Here is a 13,223-nt window from a genome sequence, read left to right as displayed (position 1 = left end):
AATTTTATTTTTTTGTCACAATCTTCTTTTGAAGTGGTACTTAAAAGCCACATTTGCTCACTACTCCGGCCAAAAATGATATGTGAGGCACATGTGTCTCATTTATTAGGCACACGTTTGGTATTTCGGTTCATTAATTGTTTGATTTGAGATAAGAATTTTGGGTTTTTGCTTCATAGATCAAAGATTGAGAAGAAGAATATAGTGGCTTGGGTCATGATACAGTTAACGACTAATATAAATTGTTATCTTTAACCTTGATAAATAAGACACGTGCTTCACTGGTCATTTTTGACGAGATTGGTGACCCAATGTGGCATTAGGTACCACTTCAAAAGAAGTCAAAAAGTTCAGGTATTAGTTGTGACAAAAGATAAAGATCAGTATCGTCGATAAAATAGAGGCATAATTTAGGTACTATTTTTTATTTTTACCTATTTCAAAAACAATAAATTAAAAGCCAATTTAGCACAGGGCATTGTTCTGCTTGTGTGTTTTGGATTGCTCTAGGCCTCTAGCAGGAAACATTAACTTGTTCTTACTACTATTGAAGTAGAGTATTGTACCCCTTTCATCTGATCGACTTTGGTTTGGTACAAAGATGATTTGCTGGATATAATTATGGTGCATTATTGTGAGTTTGTGACTCTAGTGGTTTAACTCCTAAAAGCATTCCAATGCCACCCAGGTGGTGTTTGGATCTTTATGAGGACAAAGAAGTGTCATACCATTACTCTTCGAGGGCATGGGGGGGTTTGATGGTTCACTTTTCTCAGGCTTTGATGGTACGTGTCGAGGGATTGCGAAAACATGAGGGAGAAGGTGTAATGCGTCCCTCAAGTTTGTGGATCTCAATTTCCCAAGCCTATAAGATGCAAGTGTTGGGAAACAATAATGACGAGGAGGCGATTGAGCACAAGTAAGGGCGTACTTTCAGAATTAAAATAAAAAGTCTGTAAAATGGAGCAAATGCCTTATCATTTTCTCGTTTTACTTTTCCATCTCATAATCGAATCCCTGACTTGAGTATGAAACGTATTGCGGATGATGGGAAAACTGTTCTATAAACCAAGTATATATTTTTTTATTTTCTAGAATTCTAGTATTTTGTTTTTACCAAACTTAGGTGCTTAAGCGAGCAGGCAACTTTCGATGGTTGCTTAGCAAACATTAGCTTGTAGGCTTCCATTAACCATTGAGCTTAAGTTATGTTGATAGTGATCCTTGACAAAGGACCTCAAGCCTCGGATTTATGACAATTTTTCTCTCGATCTCCACATTTCCAATGTCCATTTTAAAACAGTATTACTATAATTATGAATAGAAGAGCTTGTTAAGTATGGACATTAATTTAACAATTAGTTAAACCAGAAAAATGAAAATAGGTGAAAATTATTATCTGAATAAGAGCACACATTGACAACAAATAAGAAAACAAGAAAACTAATCATAACTAGAGTGAAAATGGAATGGATATCATGTACACAAAAGAATAAGAGCACACATTGACAACAAGCATTCACTTACATCCAGCTGGCCACGTTGTGCTGGTCAAATATTGCTCCTCTTCCATTTGATCTGAAGCATATATCTGATAGTAAATGGACATGATCGACCTACTAATTGAACCTTCCATTCCATCTCATTTCATTTTAATAGTGTCACGTTACAAGACACATGAATTCAAACCATGTCAGTCCAACATGAATAAACAATAACCAAGAAACAAATCTAGATGCACCCTGCATTGATCCTCAGGCACATTATTTCGTGATCTCTAAAACTTATTAGGGAGTAGGTAGGTTTCCTTGATTTTAGTTCAATAATGTAGTTTTGAGTTTGAATATCTCTATTTTGTATATAATAAGTCTCAAACGTCATGTTTTATTTGATTATATTGTTGCATTTGAATGGTGGGATACACAATTAGAGTTGTATATCAAATTCAGATAATAATTTTCACCTATTTTCATTTTATCAGTAATAGATAATAAGAAATCAACCATCAAGTTTGCTCTGGCCGACTAAATATAGAGCTTCAATGTTCAATCATAGCTTACTAAATCATATTACAACTCTTGTCCTCTAAGGAGATATTTGCTTGTTCTCCAATGCCTTGTTTTGATGATGATTAACTATTAAGTGGGCTTAAATTTTAATCCCTAAAATACTAATCATGCATGAGAGAGAGAGAGCATTGACAAGACTAGATACACACATATAATTAATGTGTAGACATTACACTTGCACATATCAACTATATTCCTCTATACTATTATAAAATTATGAGGTGAGAAAACGGACAAAAATGAAACCAGAAAAGTAACCCAATGGTGGCACAAAAGCTTTATATAGTATTATAGTTAGCAGAGCCCCAACTCCAAAAATTATTAAAGGCGCCCCCCTTTATGGTTTCAACCTCACATTGCCTTCTCCTTTTAGTTTCTTTGTGAATTATGATCCAATCCTCATCTTCTTCTAGATTTTCATCTACTTGTTACAACAAAGTGTGCATCTAAACTGAGAATAACAATCCACAACTACTAAACCACACCAAACTCTGTTTCTGCTCTGTTTCAGTTTCTTCCTAGGCCTGTTTCTAGCTCTGTTTCTAATCTGTTTCTAGTCTGTTTCAGCTCCTCCTCCCTTTTTTTATATACTCTTCGGTGTTCTTGTTACATTTTATTATTGCGGACTGTGAACTCATTGTCACGATGAAGGGGAGGCCAAACGCATTCCTCTTCATCATCTTCTTGCTCTCTGCCCTTCACGGGATTTTCTCTGTTCATTCATTTCTCAATGAATTGAAACAAGACGAACCCATGAGATTAGAGCTCATTCACAGGCACTCTCCGAAGCTCAATGGGCATGGTTTGCGTGACGAAATGCCGAAAACGCAGCTAGAACTCATTGAAGAGCTCCACCGCCACGACCTCATTCGCCAACAAATGATCTCCCGCAAGAGGCAACACCACCATCATCACATTCAAACTGGCCTAAGGAGAAATGCATTGGAAACAGCTTCCATTGCAATGCCATTGAGTTCGGGTTGGGATTTCGGTGTCGGGCAGTACCTTGTTCAGGTTAAAGTGGGAACACCTTCACAGAGATTCCTGTTGATTGCAGACACAGGGAGTGACTTGACATGGATGAAGTGCAAGTACCGGTGCGGTGAGAAATGTGGGTTGAAAAGAGCAAAGATGAAGAAGAACAAGAAGAAGGTGTTTCGTGCCACTCAATCTTCAACCTTCAAAACTATCACTTGCTCTTCTGAGATGTGCAAGTTCGAGCTTGATTTCTCTCTCACAATATGTCCAACCCCATTGAGCCGTTGCAAATATGATTATAGGTAAACATTTCCCAATATTATCCTTTTCGATTCTATACATCTCACACTGTTATTGAACTTCTTCATCCAGTTTCGAGTTTTAAGATTTCAGAGATCCAACCCATATTGCGTAAAATATTATCAAACCAAACTAAAAGTGGTTGGGAACATGTTTTTTTTCACTTTTTGTGAAGTACATAGGTCGACTTTGTTTTTAAAGCCCTACCTAAAATTTTCGTTACAGCTTGTCTTCATTGAAGTGAGTTGGGTTTAGAGATTTAATGATCTTGTGTTGTATGTAAGCATTCTCATGACCATTAATATTGGTCATGGACCATCCTGGTCATAGCGAAATGGAGACAGTAGTGAGTCTGGAAATAAACCCATAGTCTAGTTACGACCTAGCAAGTTAAATCAATACGATGAGATGGCTGTAGTGGGCTATCCCGAATTCACTGGCTGCAGAAGATGTAGGTGAGAGCAGACAGATTTAAATGTCAGTTATTGTAAGTAGGTGAGCATCACATGAGCCACAATTTTAGACCAAAAACAAAAATGTTTTTAGCTCTTGTTACCATCCATTTGCGGCTCCAATAGCCTCATTCGAACTGTTTGGCATGGTTTCTAACTTTATATATATTGTTGTCTAATTTCTTGTTGTTATAAGAGATCCATAATTCAAAATTTTCATTTCGTTTTCTCTACTTTCAGGGAGCAACACTATATGTTAATTACTTATACATTGCTAGTTCATTTGCTTATTTGCATGGTCTATTATTTTCACAAGGTACGCAGAAAAATCTGGTGCATTGGGCTTCTTTGCGAATGAGACTGTAAGAGTACCCCTTACGAATGGTAGGAGCGCGAAGCTGAATGATGTGCTAATTGGCTGCACAGAGTCCATCGAGGGCCCTAAAGAGGCAAGCATCTGGGGAGGTGATGGGATATTGGGTCTAGGGTTCAGCAAGCACTCATTCGTTGCGAAAGCTGCTTCAAACTTGGGTGACAAGTTTTCCTATTGCCTAATTGATCACATGAGCAACAAGAATGTGTCAAGCTATCTCACATTTGGTGGAAGTGCTGAACCCGCACTGCGAAACAGCGTGAGTTACACAAAGCTTGCTTTGGGTGGCCCTAAAATTGGCCCATTTTACGCTGTAAACTTGGTGGGGATATCAGTCGGGGGCAAAATGCTAAAGATACCAAATGAAGTGTGGGTTGAAAACCTTGGTGGTGGAACAATTGTTGATTCAGGCACAAGCCTCACGTTTCTAACCTCACCAGCTTACAAACCTGTCATGGCTGAATTGACAATGGCTTTGTCCAAGTACGAAAAAATACCGTTGGATGCATTTGAGTTCTGCTTCAATTCCACTGGTTATGATGAGTCTTCAGTGCCGAGATTTGCAGTTCATTTTGCAGATGGAGCTAAATTTGAGCCCCCAGTGAAGAGCTATGTTATTGATGTTGCTGTACAGACAAAGTGTCTCGGCTTTATGTCAGCTATATTTCCTGGCACCATTGTTATTGGCAACATAATGCAACAAAATTATTTGTGGGAATTCGATTTGCGGGGAGGTACATTGGGTTTTGCTCCTTCAAGCTGCACCTAGTTTTGGTTTAGAATGGAATTGTAAGTGACGTGCTCTTAATTGTAATTCTTTTCTTGATCCGGCCGGATCCCTTCCTTCTCTCTCTTTCTTCTTCTATATATGTGTACGTATTACATTCATTGCAATTCTTCCTGCATCGTTTCGTGCTTGTTTATATATAATTGTCAAGTATAGATTTTCAGGGTTAGCTAGACATCTTTTAAATGACTTGTATGAGTACCAGTACGTGATTCATACTTTTGCCCGAAACGGAAACTCGGTCAAATTCTGTGTCAAAATGTTTTGTTATGGAGCACCTAATTGCTTTACAAGGATTTTAACAGTTTTGATTCCTCTTCCACCTTTTTAAGTCCCTTTACCGTGCAACCTTTTATATCTGGATTTATATCACGTGAAAATAGTTTTACCCAAAAGTATAAATCATTATATGCTTGTGTAGATTCCCGGTGCTCAACAAAATTATGTGATTGGTTCCCATAATATTAAAATATTACCGTATTACCGTAACATTCATGCGGAAAATCTTAAGGAAAAAAAACAAGGAAGAAGAAGAAAAGGATAAAAAAGATAAGAAGTTCTCATGAAAATCTTTTACCATAAGACATTTCTGACACGAAACATGTTAAATTCTAAGTTAATGCAAAACATATTTTCATTCGGTTCTGTTTCCGCTAGAAAGCTCGCTTATAAAACACCATTAAGACATTCAAAAATAACGAAAAAGAAAGAAAAAACCACATTTGATTTGATACGCTTGGAGCGCTTTCGTTTTATTTGTTTATCTTGTAAAAGTGAATGATATAGGATTGTGTCCACGGAACACTACACATAGAATACGAGCCTGGATCTGCTTTTGGTAAAAAAAAAAAAAAAAAAAAACTGGATCTTATGCATCCACCTGAATCCGTACCCCATAGTCTAAAATTAGCTTCATCACTGTTGCTCCTCGCCCTTATTTTAGTCAATCCCATGTCTACAATATTGTCGCATTCTCTCCATGGTTTCATCCCAGAAATTTTGGCAAATGATGAAGGGGAAGACACCCAGTTCGTTCCTCTTCATCTTCTCATTGCTTTCCATCATCGTCATCAATGGAGATGGGTCTCTCTTTGTTAACTCAAACCCTGATCACGACGATGAAGGTTCCATGACTTTCGAGCTAATCCACAGGGACTCTCCCAAATGGCATGGGAACCATCAAAAGCCTCCCAAAAGCCAAAGACAACTCATCATAGAGCGTCACCTCCGTGATATTAATCGCCAAGAGGCTATATACCCGCTACGAAAGGACGGCATTAAATTGAAGATGGAGTCGGGTGCAGATTTGGGTACTGGGGAGTACCTGGCCGAAGTAAAAATTGGAACCCCTCCCAAGAAATACACGTTGGTTTTAGATACAGGGAGTGACCTCACATGGGTCAATTGCAGATATGACTGTAAAGATTGTCAGCATGCACGATACAGAGATGAGTTTTATGGAGAACAGGATAAATTTTATAGAGGAGACGGTGACAAGGGCGTCAATGTATTTCAGGCCCACCGATCTTCGAGTTTCAAACCTGTACCATGCGATTCTAAACAGTGCCGACGTGGGCTTCAGGAAATGGGGTCCATGACTGTCTGCCCTCACCCATCGTCGCATTGCATGTATAAAATCAGGTACGTACTTCCCCATTCCCATTTCTGAGAGTGGTGACATAAAACTATATATGTCAAATCCGTCCAATTAATTTTGCTTTCTGATTCTGTTTTCATTAGCTACTTGGGAGGGCAACTTGCATTAGGTTTCTTCGGCGAAGAGATTTTAAGAGCACCCCTCACTACAACCGGTAGGACTCTAAAGCTGCAACACATGGTAATTGGCTGCACAGAGACGGTCGTTAAGGGACTGAAAGCTGATGGCATATTGGGTTTGGGGTTTGCCCAAAGCTCGTGGGCGGATAAAACTGGTAGGAACTTCGGTCCCAAGTTCTCTTATTGCCTGATGTCTTTTGACAACCACATGAACGTGACAAGTTATATCACATTTGGTGCCAACAAGAAAGCTGCATGGCACCCCCCTTTGACACGCTTCAAATTTTTTTTGCCGTCCTCTGGTCAGTATGGCGTGAAAATTGTGGGCATATCCGTTGGGGGAAAACTACTAGACATACCAAGTCATATATGGAGATATGATAACGTTACTGGTGGCGGGACAGTTTTTGATTCAGGCACAAGCAACTCATGGCTGGCCTGGCCAGCTTACGACGCTGTTATGGCTGAATACATAAAGGCTCTCTCAAAATACGAAAGGTTAAAACGAGATCCGAAGCTCCCATTTGAGTTTTGCTTCAAGTCAACAGGATTGGATTGGTCTTCTGTGCCAAAATTCACATTTCATTTTGCAAATGGAGCTGTATTTGAGCCACCATTGTGGAACGTCATTCCTGAAGTAGTTAACACCGGCGAAAGGTGTGTGGCGATTGTCAAGTCTAACACGTACGTTGGCTCTCTGATTGGCAACATAATGCAGCAAAACTTTCTGTGGGAGTTTAATTTAGAGGAGCAGACAATCGGTTTCACTCCTTCCAGTTGCATCTAGTTTATTATTTGTTCGATCAAATTTTGAATTCATTAATTCATCTACTACTTTGTATTTGTAATTCTGTTTCTACATTATATGTAACTGCGTATTTAATTCTTTGCTTTGTACTTGTAATCCTGTTTCTACATTATATATAACTGCGTATTAAATTCTTCTTGCATCATTTTCTGCTCCTACCCAATTGCCTTCAATTTGTTTCCTTTTATATTAATATGCCTCAAGAAAAATCTTGAACTCAAAAGTTTAATGTCAATTAAGTAGGGCAGTGGCAGCTGAAAGTGGAAATCTGTCATCATGAGGGCGTGATGAAGAAGCTCATGCCGGATTGAAACTGAACATGAGCATGCATGCATATCTTAATTAGCTTTCTCTATGGGGGATTTCACCAAGCGTTTAACCAAATTCAGTTTTAAAACACAAACAATGGTGTAAGGTTGCAGTCTCATACTCAAAATTAAGAGTAATATATGTTAGGTGAATCATCTTTTTAGGTACTACCTACATCTCACTTTATGTGACAGCTGATGTAGCAGAGAAAGTCCAATTTATCACAAAATTTCATTAAATGACGCGATTGTGCCAGATCATCTGCCACATATGTATCATACATGTGGTATCCAAAAATAAACTCTAGGTGAACCACATTTTTGGGTACCACATGCATCACACCTTATGTGGCAGTTGATGTGTTGGGAAGTCTAATCTATTAGAGAATTTTATTAAATGACATAGTTGTGGTTGTGGCACATCAGCTACCACATACGCTAGGTGAACAACATTTTTGGGTACAACCTATATCCCACCTTATATGGTAGTTTATGTGTAGCACAAGACCTAACCTATTAAAGAATTGCATTATATGACATGATTGTGGCACATCAATTGCCACATAAGGTGGGATACATGTGGTATCCAAAAAGATTTACCTAGCATTACTCCAAAATTAATGAGGGAAAATTCAAAGTTGCACTTAGCCGACCTCACTGTTTCTTGTGGCTTACGATAATTTTGAAAATGAGTGGTGACATCTACCAGAAGTTTCTGCCTGACCCTTAAACAACCTAGAATCACGAGGAAGCGCTAATAGGATTTTGACGACTTCTCCACAGGAAGCTCTCATCAGTCTCAAGCATGTAATTTGCATAAATAGGTATTGAGCTCATTCCTACCCACGACCTTGATTGTTGGGACGAATGAGGATAATCGATCACCTAATTATTAGGGCTTTGTTGTGAAGTTTCATTGGTTAAGAATGTTCTTTGTCATTAATAAACATGAAATAATCCATGTATGTTGACCCAATCAATCTCATAATACGACACAAATTATGATCATCATTCATCAACAACAGTTTGAGACGAATCTTTAGGTGCGTTATTATTGATCTGAATATATCGGTGGGTTAATAGGGTGAAGCAAATCATCCATATGATGGCATTACAACTTTTTTTTTTCATATATTGTCAAGTTATTTAAAAATTAATTTGTGAACAATTAATAGGGTTTTCTTTTATTAATAGGCATGACATGCCTTCAATATATATTGTAACACAGTTAATCTAAATTCTTGTTTATGATCGAAACTCAATCGAGATGGAGTTTATCAACCGTTTTTGTTAGCATATCAAGTTGTTTGGCACTCGACGACATTGATAAATTAAGGGTGTCAGATGCACCACTAACATAGGGATGTTTTATTCCCTAATTAAGGAGATCTAAGTGGAACAATCACCAGTAATAAGGGCACATAACAAAATATCTCTTGACAAGGAGGGCTTGAAGCTTGCGTTAGATATACTCATGGTTATTCTAATGCGGTGAAAAAATCTGACCACTATCTTCTTCCTTGGCTAAAGTACTCACTACAGAACAGTGGGGGATCCATGTACAAGGCTAGCTACCTTACGGACAACTAAGTACAAATACAAATTATCCTAGCAACAAGTATCCGAAATTGTGATTTTTAATTGTGAAGACTTAAACTAAATTTAATAACTGAAAATAGAAAATTGCTAAAAATGAAAAATGCAATGCTAAAGTAGTTTGCGAAAAATTCAAGACAAGAGAGTGTTGGGTGCTAGGGAGGTTCCTTCACCCAAATCCTATGTGCCGGAAGCTAATCTAATGTAGATGCAAAATTCTTGATTAGGCGGTAGTCGTATCCTAGGCAGTTCAAGGCTCAAGGACCATATATTCTCAATTACGGTATTAATGTGCCATTTCAAGGGTCACACAAACTCAACTAGAGAGAGTTAGGGCCGGTTCAAGAGTCTCTAACTCGCTCTAATTGGCATAAAGCTCAAGAATTAGACCACTAAGCGATTCACCCGCGCAATCACGCGGCGGGTGTAAATCACCATGCTTATAACCCCTACAATACCAAATTGAGGGTTAGGCTGCAGCCTAACCCAAATTTGCAGCCTAACCCAAATTTCTCCTAAAACCGCCTATATACTATGAATGTACCATGCTTACATAAAATTTCCGACAGATGAGGACATGAGATAATATCAAAAACTAGACTGTAAGGACCTGTTAATTCATGCCAACAAACCTCCCCAAGACATACTATCCCCAGAATTCATCAGCAAATTTCAAAATCCTTACTTGATCGAATATGTGCAGAAATCACAACAATATCGAAGATGTAACTACAGAAATCGACTACTCTGAAAATTTCGACTGTGAACTATTGGTTCAATCATCGATCAATAGAGTTAGTTTCTTCTTTTTATTTATTAGTTCCTCCTTTTTCTTTTTCTTTTCCTTTTCTTTCTTTCTTATTTTAGTAATTTCATTTTTTTTTCTATAGCTAGGTCTATTCGCTTTTACTAATTACACATAACAATATTTCTAACTTTATCTCTTATTTTTCATGATAAGATTGAGTATAGTAAATGAGTTGCATTTCTCTAAATTCATTTATTTATTGTTGGTACAACTTAATGTTAATTGATCAAATGTGTATTAAAATTAAACTCAACCATTTTAAAATCTATGTGCAAGAAAAAAAAATTAGCTTATTGTTCTAGCCCACCCAAATATGAAATCCTGGATCCGCTCTTGCTACAGAACAAATTGACAATTATATGCATGAACGTTGTTTTTGTTGTTGGACTGGATTGTGTGGGTAAGCTTGATGTGAATGAAGATGCTAGAGAACTTTTGATTAGAGATTTTAAAAAAATTAATCATAGTATATAAGATAGTCCGTACGTAGTTTGATAGAAGTTTTTGTAAAATCCCTATTGTTTTAGCCTTATAACTACGAGACGACCTGGATTTTGTAGCTCCATGTAGGCTGTTACCTCCTCTAAGCCTCTCTCAGTCGCGGAAACAACGATGAGGCAGAAGACCTCTCTCTCTCCCTCCAACTGTCACTCTATGGAAATGAAACCATCTGTCCCTTAATCGCTTTCTGCAAGCCCCGAAACCATTGCTGCATGTAAGCCAGGTGCCAAAATGACAAATTAAGGGGCAAAGAAACATTGTTTCCCTCCTTCCCTCCCTCCCATTGTCACTCTATGGAAACGAAACCATATGTCCCTTAATCGCTCTCTGCAAACCCCCAAAACCATCGCTGCATGCAACTATGCAAGTCAGGTGCCAAAATGACAAAGGGGCAAAGAAACATTGTTCACACGCGCTGCACTGTTCGATCATAAGGGGAACTCAGTTTTTAAATAGAGAATTATAGTCCTTTTAGTTTTTTTTTTTTTTTTTTTTTTTTTTTTATCAAAGAATTCTGTTTAATGTGCCTAAGTGCCTTGTTCTGAGAGTTAGAACCGGCTTCTTTAGTATGAAAAATGAGCTAAAATGAGTTTCATTTCGATTTTACTGTACGTTGGGTCTAACTCGTCATTCATGTTAGCCTCCTTGATCAAATCTTTTTTACAAAAACGGATAGGGAGATTAATACTCATTAATTTGTTTCTTATCAAGTCGCAGGCATGCATAAGACGAATGGCTCTGTCAAAGTTTAGACTCGGAAAAACTCAAATAAATTTGAAAATCTTAGTTTTATCGGGCTTACCTAGTTTTGTTTACTATGAAGTATGAACAATGTGGACACACAAGTGTTATATCTCATGAACCACATATATATAGGTGTGTGTGTGTCTGTAACTTTCTATTAAGTACAGGTTTAGGAAACCTGCATGTATTAGACGTTTTTGTTTTGGCTAAAGGAGTAAAGGGATGTGTTTGTCTTCAAGTGTAAATAATGTGTGACTAGGCTTGTCTTGTAGAATATCATTACTATAAAGCCTAATTAATGGAAACCATATTCAACAAACCTTTATGCAATTCATACGCAAGCTGAATTATATAACTAATTAATTAACCCCATTTATTTGGAAACATCAAGTGTTCAAGACCCTACTCTACAGCTCTACTTAATCTAAGTTTGCAACATCACCCCGAATTATTTCATTCACAAAACTTTAGTCAACATCACCCATTTTTCGTGGTGAAATAACCTTCTTTACTCGATTGAATGAAGGGTCTTCTTCATTGGGTTGCTAACGTCGAGTGCACTTAACCAAATAGTTTTAACCAAATTCAGTTTTAGGGTTTCTTTTCCATGTTTTTGTAGCAATAAAGCTAATACTACAGTACTACATCGACTTGTTCACTAAAGGGGGGTGTATTCATTTAAGAGTCTACAAGATTTTTTTAGATTTTGAAAATCTATGGGTATTTAATTGAGATTTTAAACAATCCTTTAAAATCTTGATGTATTCAATTAAGATTTAAAATTATCCATTCAAATCTGCAGATATTCAAAAGTATACAGATTTTTAAGGATTTCATTAAATGCTGGATTTTGAAGGATTTTATAGTGCTTTTTATACTTATCAAAACTAAAAAACAATCCAACCATTTTCCAAGAGATTTTGATGGATTCTTTCTCACTCAAAAAATGAAGAAGCTCTTAACCAAAAAAAAAAAAAAAACAAGAACAAGAAGCAGCTCTCAATAGGTGACACTCATCTATTTTGTCTTAAACCTATCTTCCCACTATCCTCCTCTGTCTGTGCCTCTGCTCTCATCTAATAATTTATTTTTATTTTTATCACTATAGCTCTGGAAGCCTTAATCCTTCTAGCTAATTAAGCTCACTTTCAATGGTATTGTTAAGATGATCATACATACACACATGTTTCTTTTTTTTGAATCAAACCCGAAGCCGGGTGCCGATATATATACATATATTCATCTAAAACCAGAATAGGCCGTTACATACACACATGTTTCTTTTGTAAATTAGATATGAAATAAATTATGTCATTAGTTTACTACTTTATTTTTTGTGTAACATTTTGGTTGATTAGTTTTCTCTTATTATTCATATATCATTATACACAATATAAAGAATGGTAGATTGCCATATATATATATATATATATATATATATATATATATATATATATATATATATATATATATATATATATATATAGACACACACAGTTTTTTGTCACTGATCTAGCATTATAGTTGGATCCATACATCTATTGCTTTTAAAGAAGAAGAAAAAAATAACCTACCAAAAACATCATAAGAACTTGTAAAATCTAAACAAATACTAGTAAATCAATCCATTAGAATCAATCAGAGTCCATATAGAATTTAAACAATCCGTGGATTAAGTAAATCCATGGATTATAAAAACTCAAACAAAATCTTTTAAAATCTG

General features: G+C 36.8%; 2 protein-coding genes across 2 annotated transcripts; both read left to right on the top strand.

Annotated features, from left to right (window-relative positions):
• Positions 1-2,372: 2,372 nt before the first annotated feature.
• On the top strand, positions 2,373-5,127 carry LOC133728751 (aspartic proteinase NANA, chloroplast-like). The gene is made up of 2 exons (XM_062156180.1): positions 2,373-3,349; positions 4,116-5,127. The coding sequence occupies exons 1-2, from the start codon at positions 2,715-2,717 to the stop codon at positions 4,939-4,941; spliced, it is 1,461 nt and encodes a 486-aa protein (XP_062012164.1). The 5' UTR covers positions 2,373-2,714; the 3' UTR covers positions 4,942-5,127.
• Positions 5,128-5,924: 797 nt separating this feature from the next.
• LOC133728750 (aspartic proteinase NANA, chloroplast-like) lies at positions 5,925-7,688 on the top strand. The gene is made up of 2 exons (XM_062156179.1): positions 5,925-6,600; positions 6,700-7,688. Exons 1-2 carry the CDS (start codon positions 5,939-5,941, stop codon positions 7,520-7,522), a joined length of 1,485 nt encoding a protein of 494 aa, XP_062012163.1. The 5' UTR covers positions 5,925-5,938; the 3' UTR covers positions 7,523-7,688.
• The last annotated feature ends 5,535 nt before the right edge of the window (positions 7,689-13,223 follow it).

This window comes from Rosa rugosa, chromosome 2, assembly GCF_958449725.1.
Source record: "Rosa rugosa chromosome 2, drRosRugo1.1, whole genome shotgun sequence".
Taxonomy (NCBI): Eukaryota; Viridiplantae; Streptophyta; class Magnoliopsida; order Rosales; family Rosaceae; genus Rosa; species Rosa rugosa.
The sequence above is the reverse complement of the archived record's forward strand: the minus strand, read 5'-3'. Positions and strand labels throughout refer to the sequence as shown.